General features: G+C 36.6%; 1 protein-coding gene across 1 annotated transcript in view; it reads right to left on the reverse strand.

Annotated features, from left to right (window-relative positions):
- LOC133665131 (AP-1 complex subunit gamma-1-like) overlaps positions 1-21,202 on the reverse strand; it is a 56,994-nt gene that overhangs the window by 26,757 nt on the left and 9,035 nt on the right. Inside the window, exons 5-11 of the mRNA XM_062070355.1 lie at positions 18,118-18,214; positions 17,952-18,028; positions 15,684-15,779; positions 12,035-12,115; positions 11,841-11,939; positions 7,169-7,224; positions 4,732-4,845 (exon numbers count right to left, since the gene is read on the reverse strand). Coding sequence (XP_061926339.1) covers positions 4,732-4,845; positions 7,169-7,224; positions 11,841-11,939; positions 12,035-12,115; positions 15,684-15,779; positions 17,952-18,028; positions 18,118-18,214 — 620 coding nt within the window. The remainder of the gene's footprint in view (positions 1-4,731; positions 4,846-7,168; positions 7,225-11,840; positions 11,940-12,034; positions 12,116-15,683; positions 15,780-17,951; positions 18,029-18,117; positions 18,215-21,202) is intronic.

Below are 21,202 nucleotides of genomic sequence, written 5' to 3' on the forward strand. Positions count from 1 at the left end.
CCGTGATTAATCATGATTCATCCAAATTCCAAAACTGATTTAAAAAGATCATTTGACAGCCCTATTTATAATACAATATGAAATATAAAATGTATATTCAATATAAATATATTGTTTATTATATAAAGTTGTTTAATTTTTTAATAGTTGAACTTGTACACTAATAATCAAAATGATTACAGTCTAACGTTTTCATGACATTAAAATGCAACAATGAAAAGTACTTTTTTTATGCATTACTACTAATAGTACTCATTTTAATATTTTGTCCATTTTGTGTACATAATTCGAAAACAAACTAACTTGTGACATGCTTTCTACTAGGGTTGTACGGTATACCGGTACTAGTATAGTACCGCGATACTAATGAATCATTTTTGGTACTATACCGCCTCTAAAAAGTACCGGTCCACCACCCCTCCCCGCACCCGCGTCACGTCGTGTCATTGCTGGTTTTACGAGCAGACGAGCATGTTCGGCAGCGCACACACACAGAGTACTTACAAGCAGACACAGTGTGTAGACAGAAAAGAGAAAACGGACGCATTTTGGCTTAAAACGTAAAGATAAAGGTGAAGTTTTAACACTGAAACACCCTCAGGAAGAGGGGCTTTAAGACACGGCTAGCTAGCTAGCGGCTAACGTCCATCCGCAGTGTTTCAGCTACTTCCAAATGACTAATCCTCGCCTCCATGGCGACAAATAAAGTGAGTTTCTTACAAGTACCATTCACTAAACACCGTAGTTCAGCGGCATCAAAATGTAAACAAACGCCATTGGTGGATTGACACCTAACATCCACTGTAATGATACCAAGTACAATAGCGTATCTAGTCGGTACTACTATGATTACGTCGATATGTTTTGGCATCACAACATCTTTTTAAGTTTTTAAAAAATGTATATTATGTTTATAAAGTCAGGAAATACGTCCCCGGACACATGAGGACTTTGAATATGACCAATGTATGATCCTGTAACTACTTGGTATCGGATCGATAGCCACATTTGTGGTATCATCCAAAATTAATGTAAAGCATCCAAACAACAGAAAAATAAGTTGTTGGTGCAGCACAACACAACATAAACACAACAGAACAAATTCCCCAAGCACCAACTCTTCCGGGACGCCACAATATAAGCAAACGCCATTGGTGGATCTACACCTGACACCCACTGTAATGATACCAAGTACAGGAGCGTATCTAGTCGATACTACTATGATAACATCGATATTTTTTAGCATCACAAAATCTTATTTTGTTTTTGTTTTTTTATATTATGTTTATAAACTCAGGAAATATGTCCCTGGACACATGAGGTATCGGATTGATACCCGAATGTGTGGTATCATCCAAAACTAATGTAAAGTATCAAAGAAGAGAAGAATAAGTGATTATTACATTTCAACAGAAGTGTAGATAGAACATGTTAAAAGAGAAAGTAAGCAGATAGTAACAGTAAATGAACAAGTAGATTAATAATCAATTTTCTACCACTTGTCTTTAATAATGTTGACAAAATAATAGGTAGATAAATGACACAATATGTTACTGCATATGTCAGCAGACTAAATTAGGAGCCTTTGTTTGTTTACTTACTACTAAAAGACAAGTTGTCTAGTATGTTCACTATTTTATTTAAGGACTAAATTGCAATAATAAACATATGTTTCATGTACACTAAGATCTGTTGTTAAAATAAAGCCAAGAATGCCATTTTTTTGTGGTCCCCTTTACTTAGAAAAGTACCGAAATAATTTTGGTACCGGTACCGATACTAAAATATTGGTATCGGGACAATGTCTCTGTGTAGGAATGCTTAAATCCGGGGTGTCCACACTTTTTCTGCAGGCGAGCTACTTTTCAATGTACCAAGTGGAGGGGATCTACCTCATTCATATATATCATTTATATTTATTTATTTATGAAAGAGAGTTTTTTGTAAACAAGTTAAAGGTGTTAAATGATAATACAAGCAAGTTTAATTCCTTTCTTTCATGAAGACAAGAATATATGTTGGTGTATTACCTGATTGTGATGACTTGCATTGATTGGAATCAGACAGTAGTGATGATAACGTCCACATTTTCAAATGGAGGAGAAAAAAAGTCCTAATTTCTGTCCAATACCACATGAAAGTGGTTGCTTTTTGCCATCTTATTTGTCCAACTGCCACACTCCTTTGTATACACTTTACAAGAAATACATTGGTGGCAAACTCCGTGGCTCACTAGCTTTCTGAGACTCTTATTTTGTTATCGCAGGCAGGATGAAGCAGCGCTTTTATTGTGAAGACAGGAACTGTGCAGTCAGTCTTTAGACGTTTGATGACAAAAAGTCGTAATTTTTCCTGTCTAAAAGTCGGCATTTTTTCTGTCAAAAAATTGTGATTTTTTTTCTGTCAAAAAGTCTGGATTTTTCTGTCAAAAAGTCTGGATTTTTTCTGTCAAAAAGTCTGCATTTTTTCTGTCAAAAAGTCTGCATTTTTTCTGTCAAAAAGTCTGCATTTTTTCTGTCAAAAAGTCTGCATTTTTTCCGTCAAAAAATTGGGAATTTTTTCTGTCAAAAAGTAAGCTTTTTCCTGTCAAAAAAATCTGGAATTTTTTTTTCCTGTCAAAAAGTCTGCATTTTTTCTGTCAAAAAGTCTGCATTTTTTCCGTCAAAAAATTGGGATTTTTTTCTGTCAAAAAGTCATCTTTTTTCTGTCAAAAAGTCATCTTTTTTCTGTCAAAAAAATTGGGATTTTTTTTCCCGTCAAAAAGTCTGCATTTTCCCTGACAAAAAGTCAGTTGTTTTTTTTGTCAAAAAGTCTGCATTTTTTCTGTCAAAAAGTCTGCATTTTTTCTGTCAAAAAGTCTGCATTTTTCCTGACAAAAAGTCAGCTTTTTTTTTTGTCAAAAAGTCTGCATTTTTTCTGTTAAAAAGTCGGCATTTTTTCCGTCAAAAAATTGGGATTTTTTTTGGTCAAAAAGTAATCTTTTTCTGTCAAAAAAAAATGGGATTTGTTTTTCCTGTCAAAAAGTCGGCATTTTTTCTGTCAAAAAGTCAGCATTTTTTCTGTCAAAAACTTTAGCTCCGGACTTCTTCTGTTTTTTTTGTTTGATGTTTTCATTAAAAAAAATTGCTCAATTTTTTGTTTCATCTGACATCACATGGACAAAGATAAAACCTTCTGGAGGAAAGTTCTGTGGTCAGATGGAACAAAAATGGAGCTGTTTGGCCACAATACCCAGAAATTTTTCACATTTTCAGTAGACCCATAGTAAGTCGGCATTTTTTTCTGTTAAAAAGTCGGCATTTTTTCTGTCAAAAAGTCTGCATTTTTCCTATCAAAAAGTCGGCATTTTTCCTGTAAAAAAGTCTGGATTTTTTCTGTCAAAAAGTCTGCATTTTTCTGTTAAAAAGTCTGCATTTTTTCCGTCAAAAAATTGGGAATTTTTTCTGTCAAAAAGTAAGCTTTTTCCTGTCAAAAAAATCTGGATTTTTTTTTTCCTGTCAAAAAGTCGGCATTTTTTCTGTCAAAAAGTCTGCTTTTTTTCCCGTCAAAAAATTGGGATTTTTTTCTGTCAAAAAGTCATCTTTTTTCTGTCAAAAAAATTGGGATTTTTTTTTCCTGTCAAAAAGTCTGCATTTTTTCTGTCAAAAAGTCTGCATTTTCCCTGACAAAAAGTCAGTTTTTTTTTTTGTCAAAAAGTCTGCATTTTTTCTGTCAAAAAGTCTGCATTTTTCCTGACAAAAAGTCAGCTTTTTTTTTGTCAAAAAGTCTGCATTTTTTCTGTTAAGAAGTCGGCATTTTTTCCGTCAAAAAATTGGGATTTTTTTTTGTCAAAAAGTAATCTTTTTCTGTCAAAAAAAATGGGATTTGTTTTTCCTGTCAAAAAGTCGGCATTTTTTCTGTCAAAAAGTCGGCATTTTTTCTGTCAAAAAGTCGGCATTTTTTCTGTCAAAAACTTTAGCTCCGGACTTCTTCTGTTTTTTTTGTTTGATGTTTTCATTAAAAAAAATTGCTCAATTTTTTGTTTCATCTGACATCACATGGACAAAGATGAGACCTTCTGGAGGAAAGTTCTGTGGTCAGATGGAACAAAAATGGAGCTGTTTGGCCACAATACCCAGCAATATGTTTGGAGGAGAAAAGGTGAGGCCTTTTAATCCCAGGAACACCATCCCTCCAGTCGAGCATGGTGGTAGTAGTATTATGCTCTGGGCACTGACACACCCTCCGCCATCAACCGGTAGCTCGCCATCGACGTAATGGGCCTCCCCTGGCTTAAATCATTCATTTTGTGCTTGCTCATATTAAAGAGATTGTGGACAATGCTGAAGAAACAAGTCCATGTCAGGAAAAAACCAACACATTTAGCTGAACTGCACCAATTTTGCCAAGAGGAGTGGTCAAAAATTCAAGCAGAAGCTTGTGGATGGCTACCAAAAGCGCCTTATTGCAGGTAAACTTGCCAAGGGACATGTAAGCAAATATTAACATTGCTGTATGTATACTTTTGACCAAGTCACATTTTCAGTAGAACCATAATAAATTCATAAAAGAAGCAAACTTCATGAATGTTTTTTGTGACCAACAAGTATGTGCTCCAATCACAAAAAAATAAGAGTTGTAGAAATGATTGTAAAGTCAAGACAGCCATGACATGATGTTCTTTACAAGTGTATGTACACTTTTGACCACGACTGTACGTGCATGAACTGCAAAGCAGGAGGGAAAAGCTACCGTTTGACAGAGGCGTCGGCGTCTTTCATGCAGTCCACGATGGTTCCTCTGTGCCGCTGCACGGCTATGTTGTCTGTCCCGACTATCTTCTGCAGTGAGTTCATGGCGATGTACCTGGTCGCGTACACAGAAGCGGGAATTGACTCAGTCTGTTGCCAAAAACATTAAGTGAGGTGATGTTTTTAACACAATCATGAGGTGAAATATTGAAATCACAAAAAAGTGTGATGATGAGAATCAGGTGTCCTAATCACCACAGGTGTATACAATCCAGCACTTAGGCATGGAGACTGTTTCTACAAACATTTGTGAAAAAAAGGGCCGCTCTCAGTGATTTCCAGCATGGAACTGTCATAGGATGCCACCTGTGCAACAAATCCAGTCTTGTTAGATCCACTATGGACTGGACTCTCACTATTATGTTAGATCCACTATGGACTGGACTCTCACACTACTATGTTAGATCCACTATGGACTGGACTCTCACTATTATGTTAGATCCGCTATGGACTGGACTCTCACTATTATGTTAGATCCACTATGGACTGGACTCTCACTATTATGTTAGATCTACTAAGGACTGGACTCTCACACTATTATGTTAGATCCACTATGGACTGGACTCTCACTATTATGTTGGATGCACTATGGACTGGATTCTCACTATTATGTTAGATCCACTATGGACTGGACTCTCACTATTATGTTAGATCCACTATGGACTGGACTCTCACTATTATGTTAGATCCACTATGGACTGGACTCTCACACTATTATGTTAGATCCACTATGGACTGGACTCTCTCACTATTATGTTAGATCCACTATGGACTGGACTCTCACGCTATTATGTTAGATCCACTATGGACTGGACTCTCACACTATTATGTTAGATCCACTATGGACTGGACTCTCACTATTATATTAGATCCACTATGGACTGGACTCTCACACTATTATGTTAGATCCACTATGGACTGGACTCTCACTATTATGTTAGATCCACTATGGACTGGACTCTCACTATTATATTAAATCCACTATGGACTGGACTCTCACTATTATGTTAGATCCACTATGGACTGGACTCTCATACTATTATGTTAGATCCACTATGGACTGGACTCTCACTATTATGTTAGATCCACTATGGACTGGACTCTCACTATTATGTTAGATCCACTATGGACTGGACTCTCACTATTATGTTAGATCCACTATGGACTGGACTCTCACACTATTATGTTAGATCCACTATGGACTGGACTCTCACACTATTATGTTAGATCCACTATGGACTGGATTCTCACACTATTATGTTAGATCCACTATGGACTGGACTCTCACACTATTATGTTAGATCCACTATGGACTCTCATACTATTATGTTAGATCCACTATGGACTGGACTCTCACTATTATGTTAGATCCACTATGGACTGGACTCTCACTATTATGTTAGATCCACTATGGACTGGACTCTCACACTATTATGTTAGATCCACTATGGACTGGACTCTCACACTATTATGTTAGATCCACTATGGACTGGACTCTCACTATTATGTTAGATCCACTATGGACTGGACTCTCACACTATTATGTTAGATCCACTATGGACTGGACTCTCACACTATTATGTTAGATCCACTATGGACTGGACTCTCACACTATTATGTTAGATCCACTATGGACTAGACTTTCACAATATTACACTAGACCCACTCGACGTCCACTGCATCAGGTCTCCCCTAGAGTGGGGTGGGTTACCCACATATGCGGTCCTCTCCAAGGTTTCTCACAGCGTTGTGGCTTGTGCAGCCCTTTGAGACACTTGTGATTTAGGGCTATATAAATAAACATTGATTGATTATAAGATTATATTATATTTTTTCAAATAAAACAACAAACAAACTGTGGATCGGAACTAGATGACTTGGTCAACACAAACATGTTTCACGGTTTACACACATTTTTTCTTTGTTATCTCCAAACAACACTTTTCCACAACACGAAAAGTCTCACGGGAATAATCCGGTCCTATTACCGTCACAAAGTGATAAAGGCCCCTGCGGGTAACAGCAGACAGGCGTATCTAGCGACCTCTTGTCCCTTAAGGATGGGGACCTGGGAAAACCATTCCAATACCAAACCCCAGAGGAAGGATTGATGAGCCTTCACTCTGTCCGGCAGACGGAAAGTGACCTTCCAGCGTGGCTCCGGAGAAAATCTACCCAGGGCAAAAGTGATGAGATAGCTCAGACCGATGACAACCTGTCAAGACGTTTCTCCCTGTGGCTGTGGAGATGCTGCCAGTGGCTTTGAGAAATGAAAATGAACAATGGCCCCCAGGGGGGGGGGGGAAAGGAGCAGAGGATGTAGGATAAAAACAGAAGCAAAAGGGACAAAATTGAGGGGAGGAACGCTGAAAACTGACCTAATGTTTCTGTCGTTGTTCAGGAGGAAGCGTCCCAAGATGTTCACAGCCAGGACCTAAGGGAATAAACAGCGTGGGGGTGTTTTCAATTTGATGTGCCAGGAAAGAAAGAGATGACATTTTGCAGCAGATAATATGGATGAACTCTAATATTGTAATAGATGCACTGCAAAAAGTCAGTGTTCAAAAACAAGAAAAAAAAAATACAAAACTTGGGGGTATTTTACTTGAACTAAGCAAAATTATCTGCCGATAGAACAAGACAATTTGGCTTGTCAAGACTTTCCAAAACAAGTCAAAGTTAGCTAACCTCAATGAACCCAAAAATACCTTAAAATAAGTATTTTCTCACTAATAACAAGTGCACTTTTCTTGGTAGAAAAAACAAATATGAGACCTTTTTTCCGTTTGTTAAATGAAGTGAATGCTAGTGCCATTATCTTGACATAATGATATGTGCTCGGCATTACATTTCTTGCATTTTCCCCCATCGATAACATGACATCATCGCGCCAAGTGCGTGCTCTTTCAGTCAATTAGTGCGTTAGGAATAAATACATAAATAAATATATATATATACATATATATATAATCACTGAATGGAAAACTGGGGGTGGGATTAAATAAATGATCTTCTTCCCACTCCCTTTCAGGCAAAACTGGACAATCATGCATTACATACTATACATTACCTTTTGCACTATATTAACTTATATTAATATGTGTTGTCAACTTTGTACTTTTTTGGTTATTATTATTTTTTATGTCATTGCCTGAAAAATAAATAAATAAAAAAAAAAAAAAATAATTAAAAAAAAAAAAAAAAAAAAATAAAAATAAAAAATATATATATATATATATATATATATATACACACATATATATATAAATTTATATTATTATGTGTTGTCAACTTTGTACTTTTTTGGTTATTATTATTTTTTATGTCATTGCCTGAAAAAAATAAATATATATATATATATATATATATATATATATATATATATATATATATATATATATATATATATATATATATATATATACACACTACCGTTCAAAAGTTTGGGGTCACATTGAAATGTCCTTATTTTTTAAGGAAAAGCACTGTACTTTTCAATGAAGATAACTTTAAACTAGTCTTAACTTTAAAGAAATACACTCTATACATTGCTAATGTGGTAAATGACTATTCTAGCTGCAAATGTCTGGTTTTTGGTGCAATATCTACATAGGTGTATAGAGGCCCATTTCCAGCAACTATCACTCCAGTGTTCTAATGGTACAATGTGTTTGCTCATTGGCTCAGAAGGCTAATTGATGATTAGAAAACCCTGGTGCAATCATGTTCACACATCTGAAAACAGTTTAGCTCGTTACAGAAGCTACAAAACTGACCTTCCTTTGAGCAGATTGAGTTTCTGGAGCATCACATTTGTGGGGTCAATTAAACGCTCAAAATGGCCAGAAAAAGAGAACTTTCATCTGAAACTCGACAGTCTATTCTTGTTCTTAGAAATGAAGGCTCAAACACAAAATTGTTTGGGTGACCCGGCCCCCAACCAAATTTTTTTTTATTGTAATTTTGAAGAATTTTTTGTGAATGTGCATGAACTATTTCTGTTCAAAATAGTTAGAAATGTCACATGTTAAATGTTTAAATATTAACTGTCAGTTTGCTGTACTGTGCCAACTGTACTACTATATGAGTACGTATGTTCTATTGTTTCATTGGAAATAAAACAGCAAAGTCAATTTGGCTGTCATCTGTTTTAGTTATGAGACACGATTGTGTCAAAGTCATGATTTTTTTTTTTTCATGCTTGAAATAAGAAATTATTACTTTGAAAAAGCAGTTTTATACTTGTGAGTGTTGATGACACAGCTTTGCAACAGTTGATATTTTAGTTTCAAGCATGTTTTACTCAATATTGGTCATCAAATCTCAGCATCATTCTGTAATATCTTACTGAGATCATTTAGGACCAAAACACTTAAAACAAGTAAAACACTCTAACATCAAATCTGCTTAGTGAGAAGAATTATCTTATCCGACAGAAAATAAGCAAATATCACCCTTATTTGAGATATTTAATCTTACTTAGATTTTAGTTTTTGCAGTGTGGAAAGCCTTTCTTCTGGAAAAATATGTTTGAAAGAGGAGTCATTTTTGTCAATGACATCATCAATGAGAATGGTAAGATTATGGAGTATGATGAATTTACAACTATGTAAGCTTTTCATTTAATCAACTAACTGGAGTAATTGGGAAAACATGGAAACAAATAATTAATTATGGATAGAGATGCACGATAATATCGGACTGCCGATATCATCGGCCAATAAATGCTTTAAAATGTGATATCGGAAATTATTGGTATCGGTTTCAGAAAGTAAAATGTACGACTTTTAAAAACGCAGCTGTGTACACGGACGTAGGGAGAAGTACAGAGCGCCAATAAACCTTAAAGGCACTGCCTTTGCGTGTCGGCCCAATCACATAATATCTACGGCTTTTCACACACACAAGTGAATACCATGCATACTTGGTCAACAGCCATACAGGTCACACTGAGGGTGGCCGTATAAACAACTTTAACACTGTTACAAATATGCGCCACACTGTGAACCCACGCCATACAAGAATGACAAACACATTTGGGGAGAACATCCGCACCGTAACACAACAGAACAAATACCCAGAACCCCTTGCAGCACTAACTCTTCCGGGACGCTACAATATACACCCCCCCCCCGCCCACCTCAACCTCCTCATGCTCTCTCAGGGAGAGCATGTCCCAAATTCCAAGCTGCGGTTTTGAGGCATGTTAAAAAAAAAAAAATACACTTTGTGACTTCAATAATAAATATGGCAGTGCCATGTTGGCACTTTTTTTCCATAACTTGAGTTGATTTATTTTGGAAAACCTTGTTACATTGTTTAATGCAGTGGTCCCCAACCACCGGGCCGCGGACCGATTGGTACCGGGCCGCACAAGAAATTTAAAAAAAAAGTTTTTTAATGAAATCAACATAAAAAACACAATATATACATTATATATCAATATAGATCAATACAGTCTGCAGGGATACAGTCCGTAAGCACACATGATCGTATTTCTTTATGTAAAAATAAATAAATAAATAAAAAAATTTAAAAAAAAAAAAAATTGAATACACCCTTCCCCCACCCCGGTCCATGGGACAAATTTTCAAGCGTTGACCGGTCCGCAGCTACAAAAAGGTTGGGGACCACTGGTTTAATGCATCCAGCGGGGCATCACAACAAAATTAGGCATAATAATGTGTTAATTCCACGACTGTATATATCGGTATCGGTTGATATCGGAATCGGTAATTAAGAGTTGGACAATATCGGAATATCGGCAAAAAGGCCATTATCGGACATCTCTAGTATTCAGTTATAAACATTCATTCACTTTCTTCTTTCCTACGTGGATCTAAACTTTACCGCTGCCGGGCATTTTTCCCTATATCTTTATTGTAATATTTTGAGAATGGGTTTGTTCGATTTTTTAAGAGTTGGACAATATCGGAATATCGGCAAAAAAGCCATTATCGGACATGTCTAGTTAATACTATTGGTGGACCAGCAGCACATACAATCATGTGTGCTTCAATGGACTGTATCCCTTGCAGACTGTGTTGATATATAATGTAGGAAGCAGAATATTAATAACAGAAGGAAACAACCCTTTTGTGTGAATGAGTGAGAACGAGTGGAGATAGGGTTTTTGGATTGGTGCACTAACTGTAAGTATATCTAGTGTTTTTTATGTTGATTTAATAATTTAAAAAAAAAAAAATATATATATACTACTTGAATAGCCGCAGGGGCGCTAATTATTTAAAACCTCCTGCCACTCCGGCGTTTACCGGAAGCCTGCGGGATGGCCGTGCATGCGCTAATTATTTTAAAACCTCTTCTCACTCCGGCGTTTACCATAAGGAATGCGGTAAATTTAGGCGTGCGCTTTGAGTGTGATGTAAGCATACCATCATGAAAAGCACATTTAATAAAAAAAAAAACGTTACTATGGTCTTACCTGTACTTATAAATGGAGTCCATTTGCAGCTCCTTCTGACCAAAAGCATCGATAACTTGTTTATAGAAGTCTTCCTTATTTTCTTTCTTCCGTTTTAAAAGTCTCTGTCTCGATGGAGATATTCCTTTAATTATTACTTCCTGCTTCGATTGAAAGTCCAGTTTAGAAAACTGTTTTATTTTAGATACCGGTATGTAATCCTCCATGTTAAAAGTTCAGGCAGAGGAAAAAATAAATAAATCTCTTGCTGCGTGTAGTCACTTCTTCTGCAGTACCGGAAGTCGCAAGAAGGATCACTAGCGCGGCAGCGCCCTCTACCACCAGGAGGCGGGAGTCATTTAATGACTTATACAGTATTTGACACACGCAGCTACGGTATATTAATAAACATAGCTGCTTACTGTTCTTTTTAGCATACTGTACCGGTATTCAATAGCTTGGACCTTAAATCCTACTGAATAGCTCTCTAGTAATTCTAGACGTGCGAATACTATATTCCCTGCGCCAATTCAAGGAAATACGGTATATGTTTTTTTTTTTATATAAATAAAAAGCATGTTGTCTATTACTTGAAATGACTGCGAACAAACAGATAAGTCTCTCACCCTGAGGCCGCTCTCCGACTTGATGTCCAGCACCGTAAGAACGGTCTCATACAGCACAGCGTTGCCCACGGTCTTGGTGCTGTCCGTGTTGGTCGCGACCTAAACAGCAAGCACGTGCACACTCGATTATTTGTCATCTCTACTGGCTTTGGGAAGATAAGCAGCCGATAAGCGTCGGTAAGCGTCAATCCAACCTGAGCCAGGAGGTCGTTCATGGCGTCACTCGCTGCCTCGTTGTGGCGACCGAGGATTCTCAGCAGTCTCAAGATGCGTACCTGGGAATGGAAGACACTTCATTCATTTATTGGGCTTATATAAAAGACAGTTCCAACGTTTGGACTCTCCTTACAATTCAGTAGCATGTGAAATCGGTTCATAGTAGTGTTGTCCTGATACCAATATTTTGGTATTGGTACCGGTATCAAAATGTATTTCGGTACTTTTCTAAATAAAGGGGACCACAAAAAATGGCATTATTGGCTTTATTTTAACAAAAAAATCTCAGGGTACATTAAACATATGTTTATTACATCACACCCAAGACAATGGGCACATACACACACACAGCCCCTCCCCCACTCCACGCCTTCCCCACCGCTTATTTCCCCTCGGGGTGATGGTCGGCTGGCAGCGCTTCATAGCAGCAGTCGACCTCCAGGGCCCCAACTCCCCGCCCCTCTGTTGCGAGTTGTCTGGATTAAATGTAACATGTTTATGTGTGCATTGCATGTAGGTTTTTTCCCCACTCCAGACTAGGCACCCTTAGGAGCCCAGTCTAGATGGTATTTTTTTACTCATCTTCTTCCCCAGAATTTTACCTTTTTCTTATCTTTTACGGGGCGCCTTTGGCGACCCATCAGCGTTCCTGTTCTGTAACCCTGTACACTGTTTGTTTGTCTAATCTTGAACTGGTTTGTGCTGAAAACAAAGTTTCGTAGTACTTCTGCAATGACAATAAAGTCCTATCCTATCCTATCCTATTATTGCAATTTAGTCCTTGAATAAAATAGTGAACATACTAGACAACTTGTCTTTTAGTAGTAAGTAAACAAACAAAGGCTCCTAATTAGTCTGCTGACATATGCAGTAACATATTGTGTCATTTATCTACCTATTATGTTGTCAACCTTATGAAGGACAAACTGTAAAAATTGATTATTAATCTACTTCTTCATTTACTGTTAATATCTGCTTATTTTCTGTTTTAACATGTTCTGTCTACACTTCTGTTAAAATGTAATAATCACTTATTTTTCTCTTCTTTGATACTTTACATTAGTTTTGGATGATACCACACATTTGGGTATCAATCCGATACCTCATGTGTCCATGGACATATTTACTGACTTTATAAACATAATATAATTTTTTTTTAAAAACAAAGTAAGATTTTGTGATGCTAAAAAATATTGATGTTATCATAGTAGTACCGACGAGATACCCTCCTGTACTTGGTATCATTACAGTGGATGTAAGGTGTAGATCCACCAATGGCGTTTGCTTATATTGTGACGTCCCGGAAAGGTTGGTGCTGCAGGGAATTATGGGAATTTGTTCTGTAGTGTTTATGTTGTGTTGCGCTGCAAATATTCTCCCAAAATGTGTTTTTCATTGTTGTTTACTATATGTTGTTATATATATAGTTGTTTACTATACATTTGTCATTGTTGTTTACTATATGTTGTTATATATATTGTTGTTTACTATATGTTGTTATATATATTGTTGTTTACTATATGTTGTTATATATATTGTTGTTTACTATATGTTGTTATATATATTGTTGTTTACTATATGTTGTTATATATATTGTTGTTTAGTATACGTTTTTCATTGTTGTTTACTATATGTTGTTATATATTGTTGTTTACTATATGTTGTTATATATATTGTTGTTTACTATACGTTTTTCCTTGTTGTTTACTATATGTTGTTATATATATTGTTGTTTACTATATGTTGTTATATATATTGTTGTTTACTATATGTTTTTCATTGTTGTTTACTATATGTTGTTATATATATTGTTGTTTACTATATGTTGTTATATATATTGTTGTTTACTATGTTTTTCATTGTTGTTTACTATATGTTGTTATATATATTGTTGTTTACTATATGTTGTTATATATATTGTTGTTTACTATATGTTGTTATATATATTGTTGTTTACTATATGGTTTTCATTGTTGTTTACTATATGTTATTATATATATATATTGTTGTTTACTATATGTTTTTCATTGTTGTTTACTATATGTTGTTATATATATATTGTTGTTTACTATATGTTTTTCATTGTTGTTTACTATATGTTGTTATATATATATTGTTGTTTACTATATGTTTTTCATTGTTGTTTACTACATGTTGTTATATATATTGTTGTTTACTATATGTTGTTATATATATTGTTGTTTACTATATGTTGTTATATATATTGTTGTTTACTATATGGTTTTCATTGTTGTTTACTATATGTTGTTATATATATATATTGTTGTTTACTATATGTTGTTATATATATTGTTGTTTACTATATGTTGTTATATATATTGTTGTTTACTATATGGTTTTCATTGTTGTTTACTATATGTTGTTATATATATATATATTGTTGTTTACTATATGTTTTTCATTGTTGTTTACTATATGTTATATATATATATATTGTTGTTTACTATATGTTTGTCATTGTTAAGTGTGGTTTCACTATATGGCACATGTTTATGACAGTGTTGTCGTCGTTCATACGGCCACCCTTAGTGTGACATGTATGGCTGTTGACTAAGTATGGCCTTCATTCACTTGTGTGTAGTGTGTTCAAAGGCAATTTGCGTGCCCGGCCCAGTCACGTAATATCTACGGCTTTTCAAACACACAAGTGAATGCAAAGCATACTTGGTCAACAGCCATACAGGTCACACTGAGGGTGACCGTATAAAAAACTTTAACACTGTTACAAATATGCGCCACACTGTGAACCCACACCAGACAAGAATGACAAACACATTTCGGGAGAACATCCGCACCGTAACACAACATAAACACAACAGAAGAAATACCCAGAACCCCTTGCAGCACTAACTCTTCCGGGACGCTACAATATACACCCCCCGCTACCCCTTTATGAGTTGATTTATTTTGGAAAACCTTGTTACATTGTTTAATGCATCCAGCGGGGCATCACAACAAAATTAGGCATAATAATGTGTTCATTCCACGACTGTATATATCGGTTGATATCGGAATCGGTAATTAAGAGTTGGACAATATCGGAATATCGGATTTCCGCAAAAAAGCCATTATCGGACATCTCTAGTATTCAGTTATAAACATTCATTCACTTTCTTCTTTCCTACATGGATCTAAACTTTACAGCTGCCGGGTATTTTTTCCTATATCTTTATTGTAATATTTTGAGAAGGGGTTTGTTCTATTTTTTTGGCCAAAGTAAGACAAAGAAAACAATCTGAAGTTGTCTTTATTTTTTTAGTTTTAATGCCAAGTGTGCACAGATTTTCCTCCAGGCTAAAATTTGTTTGACACACCTGCTCTAAATAGTGCCACACAAATAAATAAAAAAATCTAAACACTAACTGAGCTATTTACTTGAACTATTCAAAACTTTTTTTTGTACTAAACACACATAAAATGAAACAACATATTATATGTTGGGTTTTTTTTTTCTTCCCCTTGCACTTAGACAGGTCTCATGTACCTGGCTCCAGGGATGTGTGGCTCCATTAGTGATTGTATTTTAAAAAAAGGTGAAAGAGATGGAGCTGACCTTCAAAAGAGACGCTTCGTTCATGAAGCACACACCCCACATTTAGCGTGTACCTGCAGGAAAGGGTCGCTGATCCCAGCCACATCGTGCTCTGGAGAATACCCGGAGGTGACCAAGCTTTTCATGATCCGAACCAGATCTGGCACCGCCTGTGATACACACAATCCAATCCACTTTGTTTACATAGCACATTTAAAAAAAACAAAACAATAAAAGTTTCAGAAAACATGGAGGCGAGTCATCCAGACATGCCCGTGTTTCTCCTTCCGTCTGTACAGACGCTTGTGGAAATCACACATGAATACCTTAAGAGACAGCCATTGCAGCTATTTGGAATACAACACTTCTCAGAGAACTTTCTAATGTCCGGGTCAGCTGTGATTCTACTTACCAAAAAACTTCGTCCATTTGTCGAAGGAGAGTCAACGAGAACGCGGGCTCCCATGGATGTGATAAAAAAAAAAAAAGGTAGCGTGTGCTCTGTATTACCTGGCCGTAAGGTTGCAAAATTCCAGGAATATTCAAAGTTGGAAACTTTCCATGGGAATTAACGGGAAATGAATGGGAATAAAAATTGAATGCAACATGCTAGATCTTGCAGCATGATTATTAGCTAAAACAACCTGATTTAATGCAAATTCAGTAGAATTTCAACCCTGCACTGTGCATTCCTCCATCACATGTGCAGTGCATTCTTCCATCACATGCACAGATAATTCCCTGCATGCTACACACTACAGGCCACACTAGTATTTGAGTCCAAGGACTTCATCCAGTCAGGTAAGTTTTGCTGATATTACTGGGGTAAACATATTTGATCTATGGTATTTAAAGGCCTACTGAAATGAATTTTTTTTATTTAAACGGGGATAGCAGATCCATTCTGTGTCATACTTGATCATTTCGCGATATTGCCATATTTTTGCTGAAAGGATTTAGTAGAGAACATCGAGGATAAAGTTCGCAACTTTTGGTCGCTGATAAAAAAAGCCTTGCCTGTACCGGAAGTAGCGTGACGTCGCAGGTTGAAAGGCTCCTCACATTTCCCCATTGTTTACACCAGCAGCGAGAGCGATTTGGACCGAGAAAGCGACGATTACCCCATTAATTAGAGCGAGGATGAAAGATTCGTGGATGAGGAACGTGAGAGTGAAGGACTAGAATGCAGTGCAGGACGTATCTTTTTTCGCTCTGACCGTAACTTAGGTACAAGCTGGCTCATTGGATTCCACACTTTCTCCTTTTTCTATTGTGGATCACGGATTTGTATTTTAAACCACCCCGGATACTATATCCTCTTGCAAATGAGAGTCGAGAACGTGAAATGGACATTCACAGTGACTTTTATCTCCACGACAATACATCGGTGAAGCACTTTAGCTACGGAGCTAACGTGAAAGCATTGTGCTTAAATGCATATAGAAACAAAAGAAATAAGCCCCTGACTGGAAGGATAGACAGAAGATCAACAATACTACTATCAGGAGACACCGAACCAAACACTGGACCTGCAACCACACGGTTAATGCTGTGCCGCCTGTCGAAGCCTAGCAATGCTGTTGCTAACGACGCCATTGAAGCTAACTTAGCTACGGGACCTCGTCAGAGCTATGCTAAAAACATTAGCTATCCACCTACGCCAGCCAGCCCTCATCTGCTCATCAACACCCGTGCTCACCTGCGTTCCAGCGATCGACGGAGCGACAAAGGACTTCACCCGATCATCCATGCGGTCGGCGGCTAGCGTCGGATAGCGCGTCTGCTATCCAAGTCAAAGTCCTCCTGGTTGTGTTGCTGCAGCCAGCCGCTAATACACCGATCCCACCTACAGATTTCTTCTTTGCTGTCTCCATTGTTCATTAAACAAATTGCAAAAGATTCACCAACACAGATGTCCAGAATACTGTTGAATTTTACGATGAAAACAGAGCTTTTTTGTATTGGATTCAATGGCGTCCGTATACTTCCGTTTCAACCATTGATGTCACGCGCATACGTCATCATACATAGACGTTTTCAACCGGAAGTTTAGCTGGAAATTTAAAATTGCACTTTATAAGTTAACCCGGCCGTATCGGCATGTGTTGCAGTGTTAAGATTTCATCATTGATATATAAACTATCAGACTGCGTGGTCGGTAGTAGTGGCTTTCAGTAGGCCTTTAAGGTAATAATGTTTTATAATCATGCTGTATGAAAATCTTAATTTCCCCTCTGGGATTAATAAAGTACTTCTGATTCTGTACTTTAGACACTCCGTTAATGTTTGTTTTTTGAGTTAATTTGCCCTGTTATATCAGCCCGTGTGCGTGTCCATTGTACCTTTCTGAAGCGCTCCAGTGTCTCCGGATTGCACACGCACAGCTCCGTGATGAGCACTACGGCGCCATGGAGCACACCTTGGGACAAACAGAGCACACGGCCTTGAAAATACAGTAACAAGCCAGTAAAACGTGTGTCCTGGACGAGGGTCTTGAGGTTGACTGACCGTGGTGCTTTTCCACCAGGAGGGCGCGGGCCGTCGGGGCGAAAAGCTCCCCGAGATCGGGAACTTTTCTCACGATGTGTATCGCGCACAGAGCAGCCTGGGTAAACACAAAGAAAGTGGACAGAAGGACAAGACGTAATTCCTCGTGAGACCTCAAACACAACTTTATTAGGTAAGAGTTCCTCAGGTTTCTCCCAATAGCAGCTTAAATACTAATGACACGGCTTGCACGTTATAAATAATACAGTGGACCCCCGTGCTGTGGTCCACAACCAACAGGAGGCGACGTGTATACTTCTACCTGATACCTTTAGTACATATCTAAACAGGCATGCTGAGACATAGGTCTGAAGACTCCCACTTAACTGTGTTCCCTAGCTACTGTGCTACCTCAATGCAAACAGGGGTGGGCGGATCGACAGTACAAATACCAAGTATGGTATCAGCATACCCTGGACTAGGGATGTCCCGGTATGAAAATGTCTTATCACGGTTATTGTGACCAAAATCATTATCGCAGTAATTTTAAATTTGCTCAATACTTTCAAAAACTACTTAATGTACATACAGCTAGCTTAAATAGCATGCTAGCATCGATTAGCGCGCAGTCATGCAGTGACCAAATAAGGCTGATTAGCACTCCAACACGTCAATAACATCAACAAAGTTACATTTTGTGCACTCAGACACAGTATAAAACGTTTGGTGGACAAAATGAGAAAAGAAGGAGTGGCATACAACACATTTTTCTGTGGCAGGTTGTACACGTCAACGAACTACGGTGAGTTCGAGGACTGCCGAAATTAGTAGGACAAAACGGCGCTCGCCAAATAGTCTCATCAGTGAAGCATGTTTAATATAAACAGTGGGATTTCTAACAATTAGGAAAGTTTGTGTCATGTTTGTTCTCCTACAGAAACCATATTAAAACAAAAAATATAATTTTCCCTACATCTTTTTCCATTTTTATACATTTTTGAAAAATCTCCAGGGAGCCACAAGGTTGCAGACCCCCGATTTAGAGTAAATACAGACATATTTATACAGGCAAGGCATAGAGCACAATTTGTACACAAGGTAATTGAAAGTGCTTTACAGAAAAATTAAAAGAAGGCGAAAATAAAGATATAAAATCATAATTTAAATTGAAATCTGAATATAAAATTATGATAAAAAACAATCATAATTATTTCAAATCAATCAAATAGTGTAGATAAAATACTTTCAGTTGTCAATAAGCACAATTAAATAAAAGTGTTTCCAGCTAAGATTTTAACATCTCACAGACTATTCCAGATTTTAGGAGCATAAAACTGAAACATGTTTGGTCCTGACTATATTTATATAATTAAAACAATGAAAAACATGCATGTTTTTTTTTCATTAGTAATTCATTTTGTGCATAATTTTGCATAAATAATAAACAATAAAAGTAAAACAAAAACTACTTAATGTACATACGGCTAGCTTAAATAGCATGTTAGCATCGATTAGCGCGCAGTCATGCAGTGACCAAATAAGGCTGATTAGCACTCCAACAAGACAATAATAAAGTTCACCTTTGTGCATTCAGGCACAGTATAAAACGTTTGGTGGACAAAATGAGTCAACGAAGGAGTGGCATAAAACACGTCTTTCTGTGGCAGCGTCGGAGAAAGTTGTACACGTCAACAAACTACGGTGCGTTCGAGGATTGCCGAAATTAGTAGGACAAAACGGCGCTCGCCAAATAGTCTCATCAGTGAAGCATGTTTAATATAAACAGTGGGATTTCTAACAATTAGGAAGGTTTATGTCATGTTTGTTCTCCTACAGAAACCATATTAAAACAAAAAATTTATATAATTTTCCCTTCATCTTTTTCCATTTTTATAAATTTTTGAAAAATCTCCAGGGAGCCACAAGGTTGCAGACCCCCGATTTAGAGTAAATACAGACATATTTATACAGGCAAGGCATAGAGCACAATTTGAATTGAAAGTGCTTTACAGAAAAATTAAAAGAAGGCGAAAATAAAGATATAAAATCATAATTTAAATTGAAATTTGAATATACAATCATGATAAAAATCATAATTATTTCAAATCAATCAAATACTGTAGATAAAATACTTTCAGTTGTCAATAAGCACAATTAAATAAAAGTGTTTCCAGCTTAGATTTGAACATCTCACATCTTCATAAAGACTATTCCAGATTTTAGGAGCATAAAACTGAAACATGTTTGGTCCTGACTATATTTATATAATTAAAACAATGAAAAACATGCATGTTTTTTTTTTCATTAGTAATTCATTTTGTGCATAATTTTGCATAAATAATAAACAATAAAAGTAAAACAAAAACTACTTAATGTACATACGGCTAGCTTAAATAGCATGTTAGCATCGATTAGCGCGCAGTCATGCAGTGACCAAATAAGGCTGATTAGCTCTCCAACACGTCAATAACATCAACAAAGTTACATTTTGTGCACTCAGGCACAGTATAAAACGTTTGGTGGATTAAATGAGACAAAGGAGTAGTGGCATAAAACACGTTTTTCTGTGGCAGCGTCGGAGAAAGTTGTACATGTCAACAAACTACGGTGAGTTCGAGGATTGCCGAAATTAGTAGGACAAAACGGCGCTCGCCAAATACACTCATCAGTGAAGCATGTTTAATATAAACAGTGGGATTTCTAACAATTAGAAAGGTTTGTGTCATGTTTGTGCTCCTACAGAAACCATATTAAAACAAAAAAATTAATTTTCCCTTCATCTTTTTCCATTTTTATAAATTTTGGAAAAAGCTCCAGGGAGCCACTAGGGCGGCACTAAAGAGCCGCATGTGGCTCTAATGTAAAGTATCGAACAACAGAAGAACAAGTGTTTGTTACATATTAACAGAAGTGTAGTAACTAACCAGATATTACCAGTAAATTATATTAGTTTGGAGAAAACAGTACAACTGGAAAGGACACTTTGTAACCCCTTTTGAAATGTATATGCCAAATAATATGTTGTGATATACACTCACGATCAAAAGTCTATCACAACAAAATAAGAGTTGTAGAAATGATTGTAAACTCAAGACAGCCATGACAT

The sequence above is a fragment of the Entelurus aequoreus genome, linkage group LG14 (assembly GCF_033978785.1).
Source record: "Entelurus aequoreus isolate RoL-2023_Sb linkage group LG14, RoL_Eaeq_v1.1, whole genome shotgun sequence".
NCBI lineage: Eukaryota > Metazoa > Chordata > Actinopteri > Syngnathiformes > Syngnathidae > Entelurus > Entelurus aequoreus.